At 39.8% G+C, this 16,757-nt stretch overlaps 2 protein-coding genes and 1 pseudogene across 2 annotated transcripts; all 3 read right to left on the bottom strand.

Moving 5' to 3' along the window:
- Positions 1-6,466: 6,466 nt before the first annotated feature.
- Positions 6,467-9,523, bottom strand: LOC133199933 (uncharacterized; annotated as a pseudogene).
- A 1,654-nt stretch (positions 9,524-11,177) lies between these two features.
- Positions 11,178-11,969, bottom strand: LOC133199934 (uncharacterized). Its single transcript, XM_061335733.1, has one exon. The coding sequence runs from the start codon at positions 11,967-11,969 to the stop codon at positions 11,178-11,180; it is 792 nt and encodes a 263-aa protein (XP_061191717.1).
- A 279-nt stretch (positions 11,970-12,248) lies between these two features.
- On the bottom strand, positions 12,249-13,935 carry LOC133199935 (uncharacterized). Its single transcript, XM_061335734.1, has 2 exons — positions 13,548-13,935; positions 12,249-12,874 (listed from the first exon to the last, which is right to left on the bottom strand). The coding sequence occupies exons 1-2, from the start codon at positions 13,753-13,755 to the stop codon at positions 12,249-12,251; spliced, it is 834 nt and encodes a 277-aa protein (XP_061191718.1). The 5' UTR covers positions 13,756-13,935.
- Positions 13,936-16,757: the final 2,822 nt, after the last annotated feature.

The raw sequence follows: 16,757 nt of genomic DNA on the forward strand, positions 1-16,757 counted from the left end.
TGCCATCATGTACACATAATTGGCCAAAAAAATAAATGGGAAAGGTGGGATTCACAGGTACCTGAAGTGTGGAAAACCCCCCCCCCCAATAATTTAAAAAAAAAATCGTAAAAACTTATACTTTCTCAAATATATAATATTTCAATCACGACCTATGCCGTTACATGCAAGCAGATTGTACTTTTTACGTTTAGAGATTGGCCATGTACAGTATATAATAAAGTTTATTATAACGTAAATGTATGTATACATGCATGGTTATTCTCTAAACTTAAGAAAAAAAAACCCTGTAAAATCCATTCCCTAAGCCTGAAAAAAACTATTTTGTGATGGTGGGGTCTACATTTTCACAGGGGGTTGTCAAAAGTAATTTTTTTATTTGCTCCTGTTTATATTTTTATTAACTCTGCAAAATTCCAGGGGTCCGGACCTCCCCGACTCTCTCCCCGCCCCCTCTAGATCCGCGCATGAAAGAACTTGATGAGAAGCTCGGTTTGGTCATTGGTGTAAAGAAGTGAATCCCCTTGAAATGAACATTTAAATATTTCCACTGGAGTTGTTGTTTAACGTACCTCTCGAGCATTTTTCACTCATATGGATACGCCACCACTTGCCGGTTGGGAGCTACAAATTTTGACCTATACTCGGCACTCGGGGCCATTGAGCAGTGAGGGATCTTTTTCGTGCCAGCACCTACTGCAACACGGGACCTAGGTTTATACGGTCTCATCCGAAGGATCGGTCTCCATCTCCCACAGTGGGATTAGGGGGGTTGTTAGATTTGTCTATTTTAATCATTTCTGTAGCGTAAGTATTTATTACAAGCATTTTGACCATAGTTTTCTCCAGAATATTTGCATGGTATGACTGAGAGCTGCGCAATAATATCGATATTCTGGTATATTGCGATTCGTTAACAAAAAATATCGTATTGCGTTACGTTTTCCAGTACCGCCCTTACTAAAAAGTATTGTGGTGCTTCTGGTGTGACTTTTTCTCATCCGATCACAATGTACGACAGCGCTTTTCCCTCTAGAATCACAAGCAACTTCATACAACACATCAGACAGTTTCTTCTCGACTTTGAATGGTCCCCTCCAAAACGATGTCAGTTTTTGGGAGCAGCCACTCTTCCTGACTGGAAAGTATACATATGCCATATCCCACTGCCTTGAACGACAACCATGATAATTTGGCATCATGATACTTCTTTTGCCGCAACATCTCTCCAGGCATGTTTTCTCTAACAATTGCATGCGCTTTCTCTAGGCGTTCGCGCAATATCCATTCCCACTGACGCGCTGGAATGTCTTTCATCTCTGACGGCATTTCATACATTAAATCTAGAGGCGTTGTTGCCTCTCTTCCAAGCATTAACATGTTGGGAGAAAACCCCGTACTCTCATGTACTGTGGATCGATAAGCCATTAAGATGTAGGGAAGGTGTAAATTCCCAATCTTTCTGATTCTCCTGGACATAAGCACTCAGCATTGATATTAGTGTACGGTGGAAGCGTTCAACCCTACCATCCGATTTAGGATGGTAGGGAGTAGTCCTTGTTTTAGTGATTCCAAGCAACCGACACATCTCCAAAAATACTTTGCTTTCATATTGGCGACCTTGATCTGAATGGAGAACGGAAGGAACGCCAGATCTTTCTATAACGTGTTCCATAATCGTTCGGGCAATAGTTTCTGCTTCCATATTCGGAAGAACAAACGCTTCCGTCCATTTTGTGAAATAATCCGACACGACGAGAATATGACGATTCCTCTGTCAGTTTCCGATAATTCACACAAAATGTCTGAAGCTATTCTCTCCATAGGCTTACCAGATGCCATGATCTGCATTGGAGCCCGTCTTTTAGGGATAGGATTCTTTCTTCTTGTACAGGTATCGCATTCTGCTATGTACTGGCGGACATCCCTTTGTAATTCTGGCCAGTAATATCTCTGTCTAATTCTGGCTAACGTCTTCGTTACACCAAGATTGCCTGATGTTTTGTTATCGTGGCACATCTTTAATACATTTCTCCTTTCTGAATCTGATATTATAACTTGATACGTTTCTCGATTGGAGGGGAGTAAAATCCATTGTCGCACTAGAAAGCCATCTCGAATGCTCAATCTCTCAAATTGATTCCATAGTGACTTAATTACGTAACCATACTGTGAAACATCAGCAAATAATGGTCGTTTGCCTTTTTCAACCCACTGACGCACTAGCTGAATATCTTTGTTATCTTTCTGTGCTTCTAATAGACTTATATTTTCTCTATCACACTCCTCGTTATTTACTTTTGTGGATGACTGCACAGATCTCACTGAGAGGTTAGGTTTTTCTTCTTCCCAGTTAGGGTCAAATCCACACTGTGTGCACGGAATTCTACTTAGAGCATCTGCATTACCATGCTTTTGACCCGGGCGGTGCTATATCTTAATGTCATAGATGCTAATAACCTCAAGCCATCTTGCCAATTGGCCCTCTGGGTTCTTGAAGTTAAGTAGCCACCTAAGGGATCCGTGGTCTGTTCTAAGAAGGAATTTTCTTCCATTCAGATAATGGCGGAAGTGTTTTATAAAGTGTACGACAGCCAATAATTCTTTCCTCGTCACACAGTATCGTTTCTCTGCTTTTGTTAATGTGCGGCTGGCATAAGGTATCACTCGCTCGGCTCCTATATAGTGATTGCTTGCGTCTGTGTCAAGTATAAAAGGTAAAGATACGTCTGGAAGTGCCAATATCGGCGCAGAGATCAATCTGTTCCGAAGACTTCCAAAAGCATCCTGTGCCTCTTTTGTCCATTGAAATTTACGCCCTTTTCTCTGTAAGACGGTGCAAAGGTTTTGCTTCCAAAGCAAAATCTTTAATAAAACGTCTATAATAACTGCACAACCCGAGGAAGGAACGAACATCAGATACACTCGAAGGTACAGGCCATTCAGCAACGGCTTTAATCTTTTCCGGGTCTGTCGCAATGCCTTCTTTCGAAATAATATGACCCAAGTATGAAACTTCTGCGGCAAACAAGTTACACTTTCTTGCCTTCAACTTTAGACCTGCTCCTTGCAGTCTATCAAAAATCTTTTCCAGGTTGCTAAGCGTATCTTCAAATGATTTTCCAATTACTATTATATCATCGAGATAAACCAGGCATACATCCCACTGGAGACCTGCAAGAACCGTCTCCATCAAACGTTCAAAGGTCGCAGGCGCACAGGCAAGACCAAAAAGCATCACCTTAAATTGAAATAGACCTTTGCGCGTTACAAAAGCTGTTTTACTCTTGTCCTCATCCTCCATAGCAACTTGCCAGTATCCGCTATTGAGGTCTAACGTGGAAAATAAAGCATGCCCGGACAGGTTGATCAAAATGCTTCTTCTATATTTGGGAGGAGATACGCGTCCTTAACTGTTACTGCATTTAGTCGCCTATAATCAATGCAGAAGCGCATCGACCCATCTTTCTTACGCACTAGAACCACGGGGGAGGCCCAAGGGCTATTTGAGGGTTCTATTACATCCTTTTCAATCATTTCATTCACCTGTTTATCAACTTCTTGTAACAAATGTAATGGGATTCTCCGTGCTCCTTGTTTAATGGGTTTTTCTGTAGGGCTAGTTTTGATTCTGTGTTTAACGACTGTAGTCCGACCCAGATCAAAATTCGAAGTAGCAAACAAATTGCTGATATCTATGTAAGAATTTTTTTAGCTTGCAAAGCTTGTACATGTGGAAGGTTTTTCTTATATCTATCCAGTAATTCTTGCACATCAGATCGGAGTCCTACATTCTGTTCTCTTGTTGTCTCTTGTGCCTTCTCTTCATTAACAGCTGTCATTTTGGCAATCATTGTTCGCTTATAAATCTGTTGGGCTACATCTGTAATATTCATAAGTCGCACAGGTACTGTTTCACCACCTTTTACGAAGGTTCTGCCAACCAACGCACGACACTTCTCTAGAAATCTTTCCTCTGGCTCGACTAAGTAATCTGAGCCTCCAAATGAATTCTGCCCTGGAATCCCAGCTTCAATAACTACTTCACTCCTAGGGGGGATACAAATATCATTAGCTGCAATGACACGATAACAGCCTATGGTTCCTTCACAAGTAATGCGATATTCTTTATTGTTTGGTCTCAAAGTGTTAGAACTGAGATCTATAATACCACTACCTTTCCTCAAAAAGTCTAGGCCAAGGATACCATCCACCGTGATGTCTGTTACCATAGCTGGAATAATTGTTTCAAATTGCCCAACTCTGATCTGATAATCTGCTTTTCCATAATGTGAAAGTGCATTTCCACTTGCGTTTAAAACTTTCTGCGCACTCTCCTCTAATTCAGGTCGCTTTTCTTGCGTTATCATATCATGCACCCTTCTTGAGACTAATGTTAATGAAGCCCCTGTATCGATTAACAGTTTTGTATGTGTACCATTAACCTCTGCCTCAATAAAAATACCAGCCTCATTACTCATAGTGCTTCCACCTACGTGTCCATGCATCCTACGTTGATTTCTCCGGCGCTTACTACGAATTCGCAGCGCACTCCCACTAGTTAATTTCTTTGCCGGGATATCACTGTTCTTATTTCTGTCTTTATTCCCAAGTTTAGGACAGTTCCGACGAATGTGCCCTTTTTTCTTGCAATAATAACAAATCACTCCATCACTAGTTTTCCTGCCTGTCAACTGTGATGTTTGTCTTCTTTGTCTCCGATTTTGATCTTGGACCTGTTTTTCCAAGTTATCTAACTGGGCTTGCATTTTAGTCATCAGATTTATTAGTTCTAATGGCTGCGTTGATTTTACATGGTCGTGTTCTATGCTCTCAATCATTCGCAAATCTCCTCGTCTCTCCGTTTTATAGTAAGCATCTAACTCTACAGCAAGCCGAATAGCATCATTCAGACTTCCAGGTCTACTCTGTTTGATGCGTAAGCGCATATCGGAGTTAACTAATGCATCAATAAATGCATCCTTCCCCAGTGTTTCTCTAACTTCCGATGGCGCTGTAGGATAAGCTAGACAAGTCAGTCTACGGATAGCTTGTCCCAGTTCACACAATGTCTCAGACGCTCTCTGCTTTCTTTCCTTTAACTGCGCACAGTCTGATTTGGCGGCCCAAAGCGTTCTTCAAGGCCTTAACCAACAAATCATACTGTTGTCCTGTTTCTTTTGAAACATTTCCAAGCACACCCTGTGCGGTTCCTCTTAGCAGAACAGCTAAGTAAAGACATTTTTCTTTCTCTGACCAGTTGTTAATGGTAGCGCATGCGTCAAAATGGGACTTATAGTCCAGCCATGAATGACTACCATCAAAAGTTGCAGGTTTGATATTACACCTTGAATTTTTATTACTTTGGTCCACTTCATCCGTCTGCCGTTTGGCATTCATTGGGTTTCTGACTCCAGTTTCCAGACTTTGTGCTTGCGCATTACTATGAACATTTCCATGTCTTGTATTTGGCGCACTGAATAGTGGAGTATTTGAATTAATCGACGCACTCGCCATCATCGGCGCACTCGCTATCGACGGCGCGCGCGCATTTGCTGTGCATCTGCCACTACTCTATGTTCTTCATCACCTAAAGAATAATTATACAGCGCATCCGGAAGTTCAGCGTCATTTCTACCAGTTTCCTTTTGCGCTTTCGCAGGCCTTATCGTAACATGGTTGGTGTTTGTATTTTCCTCAGTGGTGCGTCCGCTTCGCTCATTCCTCTGTAGTAATACTGTTTCATTTGTTGTAGATGAATTTGAATGGCCCTGGCCTCCACTCGCACCAACCATAGTCGCAATTCCCAAATCGCGCGCTCGCGCACGTTTATGAAGAGGGGTAGAGTACCTCTCCAATTCTTTGCGCAGTTGCTCACAGCTCTTCTCCAGGAATGAAATTTCCTGATCCATCATCTCGTCCATAAGGATTACAGATATGATTTAAAAATTGATTATAGAAAATATTCCTTACCGAATCCCACCGCTGCCACCAAATTTATGTAACGTTTCTGGGTTCGAAGATTCGGTTGCTCTGCCTGAGCAATTAAAGGAATAAATCAAATAATTATAAAAGTTCTCAATCAAGGATTTTAATTAACAATATCTACAAAGTCCAATTCTGTCCTGGAGCGCATGCGCTTCCTAGCTAAGCAAACAAAATATTTACAAACTTGCAGAAAAATACAACAGTCTCAAAAGCCTTATACAGGCACATAAGACTTTATTAAGCAAGTTTATGTTCCTCACCTTAGCTAAAAACCAACCGACTTCTCTCGACTTCAGTCTGGAACTGACTAAGATCTCTGTGGTCTCTACTTATATACCCTTTAGTTATCATGTGATCTCTGAGGATGGAAAGTGTGAACTTATTACTAAGCTTCCAGTAGACAGAATGGGATTACTGATTTCGATTCCGAATTTCGTTTCATTAGTACGTAGGTACTACTTAAGTTCGTCGTAACTCGCTAAGTAGTACGTAATTTACGATGCTTTTGTGAAACGATACCCAGTATTCTAGAATTTCTTGTAATGTTCAAAGTCTTCTGCAATTGCCATTCATTTACCATACAGTGTGATATGGACAAATACTGGCCGAATTTCAGGTCTTCTTCTGCCATATGACACTACAGGGTGATATCGATCTTCTAAGCATCTTCCTGTACGCTTATGGTCCTGATGACAGTTTCTGAACCATTCACTTTCACAGTTCTAGTAGATTCAATCTATTAAAATAATTTGAAATTCGTTGAATTAACTAAAATGTGTGACATTAGAGGATATCTTCATATTATCGTATAAAATTGACATGCATTTGAGTAAAAGTGTTATGTGATGTTTAATTTTGCAAAACATAAATGTACAAAATAAAATCTTTTGCAAATTCTACATAGAGAGTATTTTCAAGGTTATATGCTACTCAAATAATACAAGGAAAAGGTTTTGTTTAAAAATGAAGTAGAATTTTATTAGAGTCAAACTTCATTATCTTGAACTCGGTGACACCAAGAAACAACTTATAGATGCCTGCCGATTCGAGATATCGAGGGAAAAATATTTAAATAAGAAGTGGTTGGGACTTCAATTAAATTACGATATATATCCATGATATTCAAGATACCAAAGTTCAACTGCGTTTGAATTGAAATGAAATCAATGAATTGATGGTGTGCTGAAATAATTATGACATTTATACTACACCTTTGACAGCTGTTACTGCACTGTTGAGAATGTTCTCAATGATGATGCTAAGAGTTCTTCCATCTTTCTGACTTGGGATCAGGGGAGAATAAGGTGTTGTGCTCGTTGTACCATGGAATCTGGAGTGGACATGCTTGCCTTTGCCATGATCTTTGTTTTGTGAGGTTTGGCCACTTTCCCATTCATAATAATTTATTCTCTAATGTAAAGACTTTTCCCTTCTTTAATCATTCTCTCTTTCCCTTTGTCTGTGCAAGTAGCTAGAATGGCACCAGATTTGTCGGCGGACAAGCTAAAGTTAAATAGCTCAGCATCTTCTTCAATTCTTTAGAATTGGGGGACCCAATAAACAAGAAGTCATCTAAAACATGAACATAGCGGGGAACCAAAAATTTTGTGTGTAGTATCCACTGAACCTTTCAAAAAGATGGCATGAATAACTGAGCCCGAAGGGCAAGGTTTTATCAAAGTAAAACAACCCCTCCATTTGAAAACCTAACAATTCGAAATCATCCGGGTGAATTGGAACCTGTTTGTATGCATTTTCAAGATCAGATTTAGCCAATAGTGCTCCTACCCCAATCTGTCTTATTATTTTTTTGCATCATCAATGGATTAATTATGAACCGCACAAAATTTTTATGGTATATTATCATTGATGGAGGACCCATTGGGGTATGAAAGATGGCGAATCAATCGGAACTCCCCCGGATTCTTTTATGGACCTATTCCCAGAGGTGAGCCTTGTAAATTTTCAAAAGGAGGCAATAGGTAAGGACCTGCTATTCTGTCAGCCTGAAGCTCTTGTTCGATTTTTTGTTGGCCAACAGCTTTGTTTTTGTTTAAAGGTGCTTGGACACAAATTTGAAATTAATATTTCTCAAATTTTCTGTATAATTTCATGACTTATATGTTGCTATAGCATTTCATACTAAAATATAATAAAAATTTTATTTCATCTCGAAGTTATTGAAACTTCAAATTTCTGGACGCGTTTGATTAACACATCCTTGCACTTTTACAAATGTTAATTTTATTCTTAATACTTAAGAAAACTGGCAATTTTGTTGTGTATTAATGAAAAATATTAAAACTATAATCCAGAAAATTCAGAGTAGAAATGTTCGAAAGCAAAACCCACTCACAGTATTGTCAGTCCGTGCTCAGTGGTGTGTGCAGACTTTAACAATTGAACACACCCGCTGAATCGTAAACATTAACAATAACAGAGCTCGTGCCCTGTTTACAAAAACATTTACGTTTCACGGGTGTATTCAATTTGTTAAACTCTGTACAGAACATTGAGCACGGGCTGACGATATTAGTGAAGGGGTTTGCTTTTGCACATTTCTACTCTGGATTTTCTGGATAATAGATGTAATGTTTTTCATTAATACACAACAAAATCGCTTCTTTTCCTATATATTAAGGATAAAGATAAAATTTGTGAAAGTGCAAGGATGTGTTAATCAAACGCGTCCAGGAATTCGTAGTTCCAATAATTTCCAGATAAAATAAGTTTTTAATTATATTTTCGTGTGAAATGCTATTGCAATATATAAGTCGTAATATTATACAGAAAATTTGTGAAAATATTAATTGAACAGTCTGTATATTGCTTCAACAATTACCAACCTATTGGTATCTCGATTGCTTTTGATTTGCATAGAACCATTCGCATACCAAATTTCATTGCAATTCATGCTGTCATAGCATTACCACAATTCCTATGCCTGAGGAATGTATAACAAAACTCATAAGTTCATTTCACATTTATTAACTTGAAAACAGTAGTATTACACCAATTATTATAGTCACACATTTTCAAATACAACAATTGTCAACATTCACTGTAAAGTCACTGTAAAGTCTACGGATAATGGACATAAATGGCCACATTGTCCCCAAATCTTATATGAGGTCTGGGGTTACGGCCGAAATACCAACACACAAAGGTGCATAACGGGCATGACGGAGGCCTTGTGTTGAGCACAAGTGCCGGTGAAGTCCCAATGCTTGACAACTAGCATGTGGACGGGAATGGCCTGGGACATATCTGTTTACCCTGTTTCCAGAAGATTGCTCCCTGGTTCGATAGTACTTACTGACACTGAGTACTCCAGACTGTGAGCCTTCCCTCCTTTTAAAAGAGGTGAAGGGGGCACCAAGTATGGCTTAAACTTGTAGAACCCCAACCATAAACTACATAAGGGGTAATACTTTCCCCACAAACAACAACTGCCCTCTGTCTTAGTTGACAGATGGGGGAAACACAGGCCAGAAATGTCCCGAAAACCCCCCTTAGGTCCCCCCAGACCCGCCATAAAACATTGATATAATGTTCCTCCATTTACCTATACCATAACATACTTAAATCATTGATTTGTATTATGAGAATGGATCTAATGTAGACCTCTATGGAAATTCCGTGGCTGTATTAGACAGAAATGATGATAGCCCCCCCCCCCCCTGGAGATTGTGAAGATACAAATGGTTCCCCGTCTCTGAGAGGTGTGTCCCGTCATATCTGAATAATTCTACAGATTTTGCAGATATGTTATGGTGTGAAATGACGGATCCACCCAGGTCCAAAACAAATGATCTGATTTTTCTGTTTATCTTTTTCCTTTTCTTATCGATTTTGCCTCCGCAGTTGAGTGGAGCCCCATGCCAGTATAGGCGGGGTAATATAGAAGACCATACCAATTTGGTATTGGGTAATAATGCATTGTAGCGTAGGAATGTGCACTGTATTTCTTCTATGAGTTTTTTACTAGTCAAACCTTCTGTTGTCAAGTCATTTGAACCTAGGTGAATAACTAAAAATTCAGGGGGGTGAAGTTTTTCAGCAATTTCAAGATGTGAGGGTCAAGTTGTTGCCAATGCAATCCCCTTATGGCATGCCATTTGATGCAGGCTGGTAGGTTAAGGTTTCTGCCACCCGGCTGGGTGGCAGCAAGCTCTCCGGCCCAATAAGGGATTGAGGATCCCACTATCCAAATGTTTTTCAGGACACCTGAAAAACTTTGCTTGGATTAGAAAGTTTTTTTTTTTTTGTTTTTTTTTTTGTTTTTTTTTTGGCTTAACTTGTTATAAACTAACTACATTCTGACATAAGAGGAGTAAACTTGCGACTTCCACCTGCCTGACGCTTTTATGACCTCATCTGACACCCCATGTAAGGCCATATCTGTTTCCCTCCCTATTCTGAAACTATGGGTACAGAAATGCCCGTGTTTACCTGTAGAGACAAGGGCTTCCTGAAGGACTGCGTTAAATTGATATCTTGTTAAAGGTTTTGAGTTGATGTGAATGAAGAGGGGGTCTAAGGGTGATGTTGAGGGGCGAATATTCAAATAACTGCTGACAGCTCGAACTGGACACAAGACAGTATCCAACTCTTTGTAAATGATGAGTGTTGTTTTATGGGCTTTTTGATCTGTCTTTGAGTGAGGGATAGTTACTTTAATGTGTGAGTGTGTGTTATGTACTGTTACATTTTGAAATTTTATACAGTGCGAGTACTTTGCTTTGTTTGTGCTGGTAAATTCCCCTACCCTGAGTAAGCCAAAATAAGCAAGTGAAAATGCAGACGTGAATAACGTGGCTTCATATGGTGAGGAGCATATTGCGGGTAGAGATAAGATTAACTCTCTAAGCAGAGGGCGGGTGATTGGGCAGCGGGTATCCACTGCTCTACCTATTGATCGTTTGAGACCTTCAAGTGCTTTGGCTATAAGAAATGACTTAGTGGTGTCCTGTAATCCTTTTAGCTTGTGGTAAAAGGAAAGTGCCCGTACATAGAGTTCGACTGTGTTTGCGGAAAGCCCTTGTATTGACAAATAAGCAATAAAGTTGAGGATTATGTCTGAGGTATGGGCCAAATTTCTTTTAGATTGTATGATTTGAGAAAGCCATGGAATTTTTTAAGGGCTGCATTATAAACCTGTTTGGAGTTTTGAGAGATAGATTTTTGAATTAATCGCTCTGATTCGGCGACCAGATATTCCATATCTGGGGTGGAAGTTGTGTGGGCCACTGTTCTGCGTCCGGTGCCAGCTGGTGGAATTTTGTCCACTGTGAACGAGAAATACAGTCTGCTATAGAGTTTTGTTTAGTTGGAATATGCTGTGCTTTTATTGTGATATTGTACTGTAGAGTAATAAGGACCAATTCTCGGACAATTTTCATTACTTTGTTAGATTTGGATGTGGAGTTGTTCAAAACCTGTACCACGGCCATATTATCTATGTGGAATAATATACACTTGTTTGCTAGAGACTCGTGCCAGATCAGAACTGCAACATATACTGGGAACAATTCCAAAAATGTCATACCTCGGATGATTTCAGATTGCACCCAATCTTGTGGCCATTTTGAGTAAGCCCAACTCCCAGAGAAAAAGATTCCGAACCCCCCATTTTGCCCCCCAGCGCTGTCAGTAAATAGCTGCAAGAAGGTATCTGATGTCCATATGTTGTTTGATATTACAGTGACTCCATTGTAATTTTGTAGGAATTTCAACCAAACTAGCAAGTCGGCTTTCATTTCTAGAGTAACTCTTAACTTATGATGCGGCTTCCGGATGCCTATGGTTGCATCGATTAGCCTCCTGCAGAATGCTCTCCCAGGTGCCACTACTTTACATGCAAAATTAAGCAGGCCAATGAGGGATTGTAGGGATTGAAGGGTGATCTTTTTGCTAGACAAACAAGTTTGGATGGTATGTTGAAGATTGGCCAACTTGTCTTGTGGGAGTTTCATTACCATTTCTATTGTGTCTAGTTCTATACCCAGGAAGGGGTTGTGGTTTTTTCCTGTGCTATTGGGACCCCCAACTCTTGGCAAATATTTTGAAATACGGATAGAGTGTTTGCACACTGTTGAGAATGTGATTTGCCTGCGAATAAGAAATCGTCAAGGTAGTGCAAGATATTTGGGTTACGTGAAATATTCTGGGTTATCCAGTGCAATACAGTAGCAAATTTTTCCCAGACTGCACAACTGATAGAGGCACCAAATGGCATCATTTTATCAAAATAATATTCTTCACGAAAATTTAAAACCTAGCAAATCAAAATCGGAGGGGGCGACAGGTATGAGTCTGAATGCTGACTTGATGTCTGATTTAGCTAACAATGTACCTTTTCCCATAAGGGCGATCATGCCTGCTGCATCATCAATGTGGGAGTAATGAACTGAACAAGCTGATTGATCTATGTAATAATTGATGGAGTCATTTTCTGGGTATGATAGGTGGTGGATAAGTCTGAAATCCCCATCTTTTTTAGGTACAAGTCCTAGAGGTGAAATCTGAAGTGTTGGGAAAGGGGGATGCTGAAAGGGGCCACCTATTCTTTTAAGACCTAATTCTTTGTTGATTTTTTGTTGAACAATTTCAGGGTGCTGATATGCACTTTTTAGATTCTTAGCTTCTCTGGGTCTTCTGGGGCCATTGTATTGTAATTGAAAACCAAATTGAAAACCATTTATCAAAAATTCTTTCTCTTTGTATGTTTCTAAAAATGTTTGCAGTGGAGTTATTTTGATTGGTGTGTTGCACAATGTGTATACATTGGTGTTAGACGGGACTGGGTAATTAGTGGTTGGACTGTTGTTTTCTGCAGTTGATTGCTGGATGGGTCCCGCTGCACAACCTGCAGGAGTGTCTGAACCTACAATTTGGGGAGAATTGACATTTTTTACCACTGTTATAAATGTTGCAATAATGGGTAGTCATTTGTAAATTTGACCTGTTTTGCTGATTGTAAGGGAGCATACGAGATTTGGATGTTGGCTCTGAATTGTATGTGACATTAGAATTGGTGATATGAAGTAACCAAAGTTCACTATTGATTTGGCCCCATGATGAATGGGGGTCAGAAACCTTTCTTACTCTAAACTGTTCATCGTACCTGAACCAACCCGCAGACCTTGATGCAGCGAGACGAATGTCACGCATGTACTTTAGCAACTCTTGTGCCCTAGTGCGGTATTTCTCCAGTAGAACGCTGGAGAAAATGATAAAGGCAGACGTCCACTTGTCTATAGACAAGTATGTATTGGACTTTTGTTTAATTAAGCACATTTTCCCATCCCTAATTTGTAATTCCCCCTTTGAGTCCATCTCATTAGCCAATTCCCGGGCGGATTTTAACAGTAAGGCCAAATCAATGAATTTACCCTCCCATATTTTTTGTTTCAGTTTAGGTGGAATGTGACCACTTAATGGGTCAAAAGTAGTTTGAGTTTGAACTGGCTGATATTCATCTACGTCTAAAGGTGTAAATTCTAGAGTCTGAGGTGTTGCTTCCTCAAAAATAGTTGGTAGATTCATTATTGACTCACCGTTTGCGTTGTTGGATTCGTCTGTTGAGTTGGCGAAATCGGGTTGTGCAGCCACATTAACAATGGCTGCGGACGTTGATGTTTGGGAAGCGCCATCCGTTGTTCTCCTTTGATTCCTAGGCCTTGGTCGTCCCCTGGATGGTGACACTTGCTGGGTTTCAATCTGTCTTCTTGAGAGTGTCCGTCTTTTTGTTCTTACTGGAGGCATCTTGCCGATGATGGTAGATTTTTAGCTATACTTGGAACTAACAATGTGACTGCTTCAGCGGGAAATTGTGAAGAGGAAGTTGAGGAATTTGTTAAGTTGTACCACAGTTCACTTCCTGTGAGTGTGCTTAAACAAGTTGTACCTAAATGATTCTTCTTTCCATATGACTTACATGTAACTTCCGTCAATTAAGAGTGATTATTTGTATATTTCATAAAATAATCTTTATTAACTTCAAATCTGTGTCTAAGCACCTTTAAAGAAGGTAAGTTTTTAGACAAGCGAAACTGTCGCTGACCTACATAGGGAATTTTAAAACCACAGGAGAAGCCTGTCACTAGGAAGTGTGTGGTTTCTTGGTCATATTCTTGTAAATAATTTTCTATAATACACTCGCATTAATTGGTGTAGATATTGAGCAATCAATCTTTTTTTGGGGGCTGAGCAGCCTGTTAACGTGGGAGTTGACATGGGTTGATTTATATTGGCTGGTACTTGACAAGGTAGGGCGACCATTGGTGCACTGTATTTTAGAATGTCGTCCTGCACATTTCTGGCAGGTATGTGCATACGTGGAGTTTGGTTTGGTGCAGGAACCTTTGTTATTTTATAAGAAGCAGTAGTTATGCTTCCATGGGATAGCACGAAGGGGCTGTTTCCTAAATTCGGTCTTGACATCTACTTCAGCCATAACTGCTTCTTGAAAAAGCTCAGCATTTTTTTTTAAATCCAGGGACATGCAGTTGGTGTGATGTCGCCACTGACGGAATTTTTCATCATACTCAATCGCAGCATCCTCCCCACAAGACTTGGCAATACCGCGTAAAATCGGGGCGTATGTCATAAGGTGACTAACCTTCTCTGGATATTTTTGACAGTAAATTGCGACAAACACATGAAGTGCATCTGTCCACTGAACAAGGGTTTGGATCTTAGTAGTGTCAGTTGTTTTAACAAAAATTAAGTTGCCATCTTGTTCCACCGTCTTAAATGTGGATTCCTGGTCAAAATTGGTATTGGGAATCAGTAGTCTTAACTCGACACACTGGTTAGCAAAGATTTTTGCTTTGATTTTGGATCAACCCCGAGGCCCACTGGTTTAGCAATTCCTGTGGTGGGTAGGGATTGTGAGCGGGGGGGTGGGGGGGTGGGGGAGGGGAGTCGTCTTTGCTCGTACCTGCAGAAGTGATCTCTGCATGAGAAGATTGATGATCCTGTCGTCAAAGACCCTGCTTCTTGGTTCGAAGTTGAACTGTTAGTTGACTGGGGTGTCAAGGACACTGAGGTTTGCGTGACTGTAGAGTCTGTTTAAGATGATGTAGCAGTGGCAAATTGTCTGAATTTTTCAAGGCATTTTATGACTGTTTCCTGAACTAGGGGTATTGTGGCGACCGTACACTTCTCCACCAGTTCGCGCATCTCATCAGGCTTGCTATGGTGTTGTTCTTCTTAACGTGTACGGCGTCGTTTCGGGTTGGATGCCATCCTGTAAAATTGAATTAATGCAATGATATATGCAAACAACCATGTAAAGTTTGGCTTCACTACCCTTGAAGTGATAGCTATATACAGTTGAAATTAAAAATAGACAGAGCTAACTGGTAGACTAAGTCCACCTAACTTAAATTGATAACGTTATTAACATTTTGTAGCCCGATCTTCCACTTTTATGTCTGTAGCCAGGGCTACTACTTAATCATGATAGCCAGAACTACTATTGAATACTGTAGCCAGAGCTACTATTACATTCTGTAGTCAGAGCTATGCTAATTCATACTGTAGCCAGAGGTACTATTTCGTACTGTAGCCAGAGCAACTATTTCGTACTGTAGCCAGACCTACTAACATTCTGTAGTAAGCTTGACTACTGTTCGTTATATAACGCGGGCAAGTGTTATAGCTTCCGTATATTACAATTGCCCCAAATGGAGAGGTAGGAGAAGGATATTAGTAAGTAGTATTATTCAATCAACCAAGAAGATCAGAGGCGGTTCTAAAGCGAAATAGTTTGTGAAAAAAAATTTTTTGTTATTCAGTAACAAGGTGAAAATAAGGAAGTGATCGATCTAATTAAAATCTATAATAGATACAAATTGTGAGCAGGCATAAAACACGATCCCCTGGAAATTCCAGAGTTGGGGTCAGATCAGGTGCCTAGTAGGAGTAAACATCCCCTGTTGACCGGTCACACCCACCTTGAGCCTTACGTATAGTTCAGGTAGACGGAACATTCCGTAATCAACTTCAGTAATATAAACAAAGGCCTTACAATTATTCCAACATACGGTTCCATGAATGGTTATATTTGCTAACAAATTCATAAAAAACGACCATAGAATTTAAGAAATGCTGACTTTATACGAGATTGTTGAAACCCCTGTAACATCAACTTATCTGTCGGTATCCTGCCTCGGGTAAAAAATCAAAGTATGCACGTGACTATCGAATAAGTTGGGAGACGTAATCAACGTGGCACCTGATCCCACTTCTGATGTTTAAGAGGTCCGTGTTTGCTCTGTTTCTGAGTTGTATACTTTGAATGGATTTTTGAGCTTGAATACTGTTCTTTATTTCCATATATTTACATTTGCCAATGTCTTTCCTTATATGACAGTACGTATTAAATTGACACTCAAATTTCAATGACATGCAGTATGTCACGTGATCAGACTTTCCTGCGAATATCAAACTGCACGATACTTTTGGAAGTTCTATGATGTCGTATATGTAAGTAATGTTGTATTTCCATAAAAATGCCAAATTAGTGCAAATTTTGCTTTGCAACGCAAATAAAATGTAAATAAAAGAAATTATATTTCATTTTTTAGAATTTCATCGGGATGTGACATGTAGTTATTACGTGATCAAATGTACAACAACCCATAAACATGTCATATCCCAATGAAAATCTGAAAATATCTTATTTCTTTAATATTTCATGCAGGTGATTGTGGGATATAATTATTACTACCTCAATAAGGAAAGTTGACGATGAAAAGATC

Source organism: Saccostrea echinata, unplaced genomic scaffold (assembly GCF_033153115.1).
Source record: "Saccostrea echinata isolate AGI-Se365-2 ecotype Australia unplaced genomic scaffold, CSIRO_AGI_Sech_v1 ptg000036l, whole genome shotgun sequence".
Classification (NCBI taxonomy): Eukaryota; Metazoa; Mollusca; class Bivalvia; order Ostreida; family Ostreidae; genus Saccostrea; species Saccostrea echinata.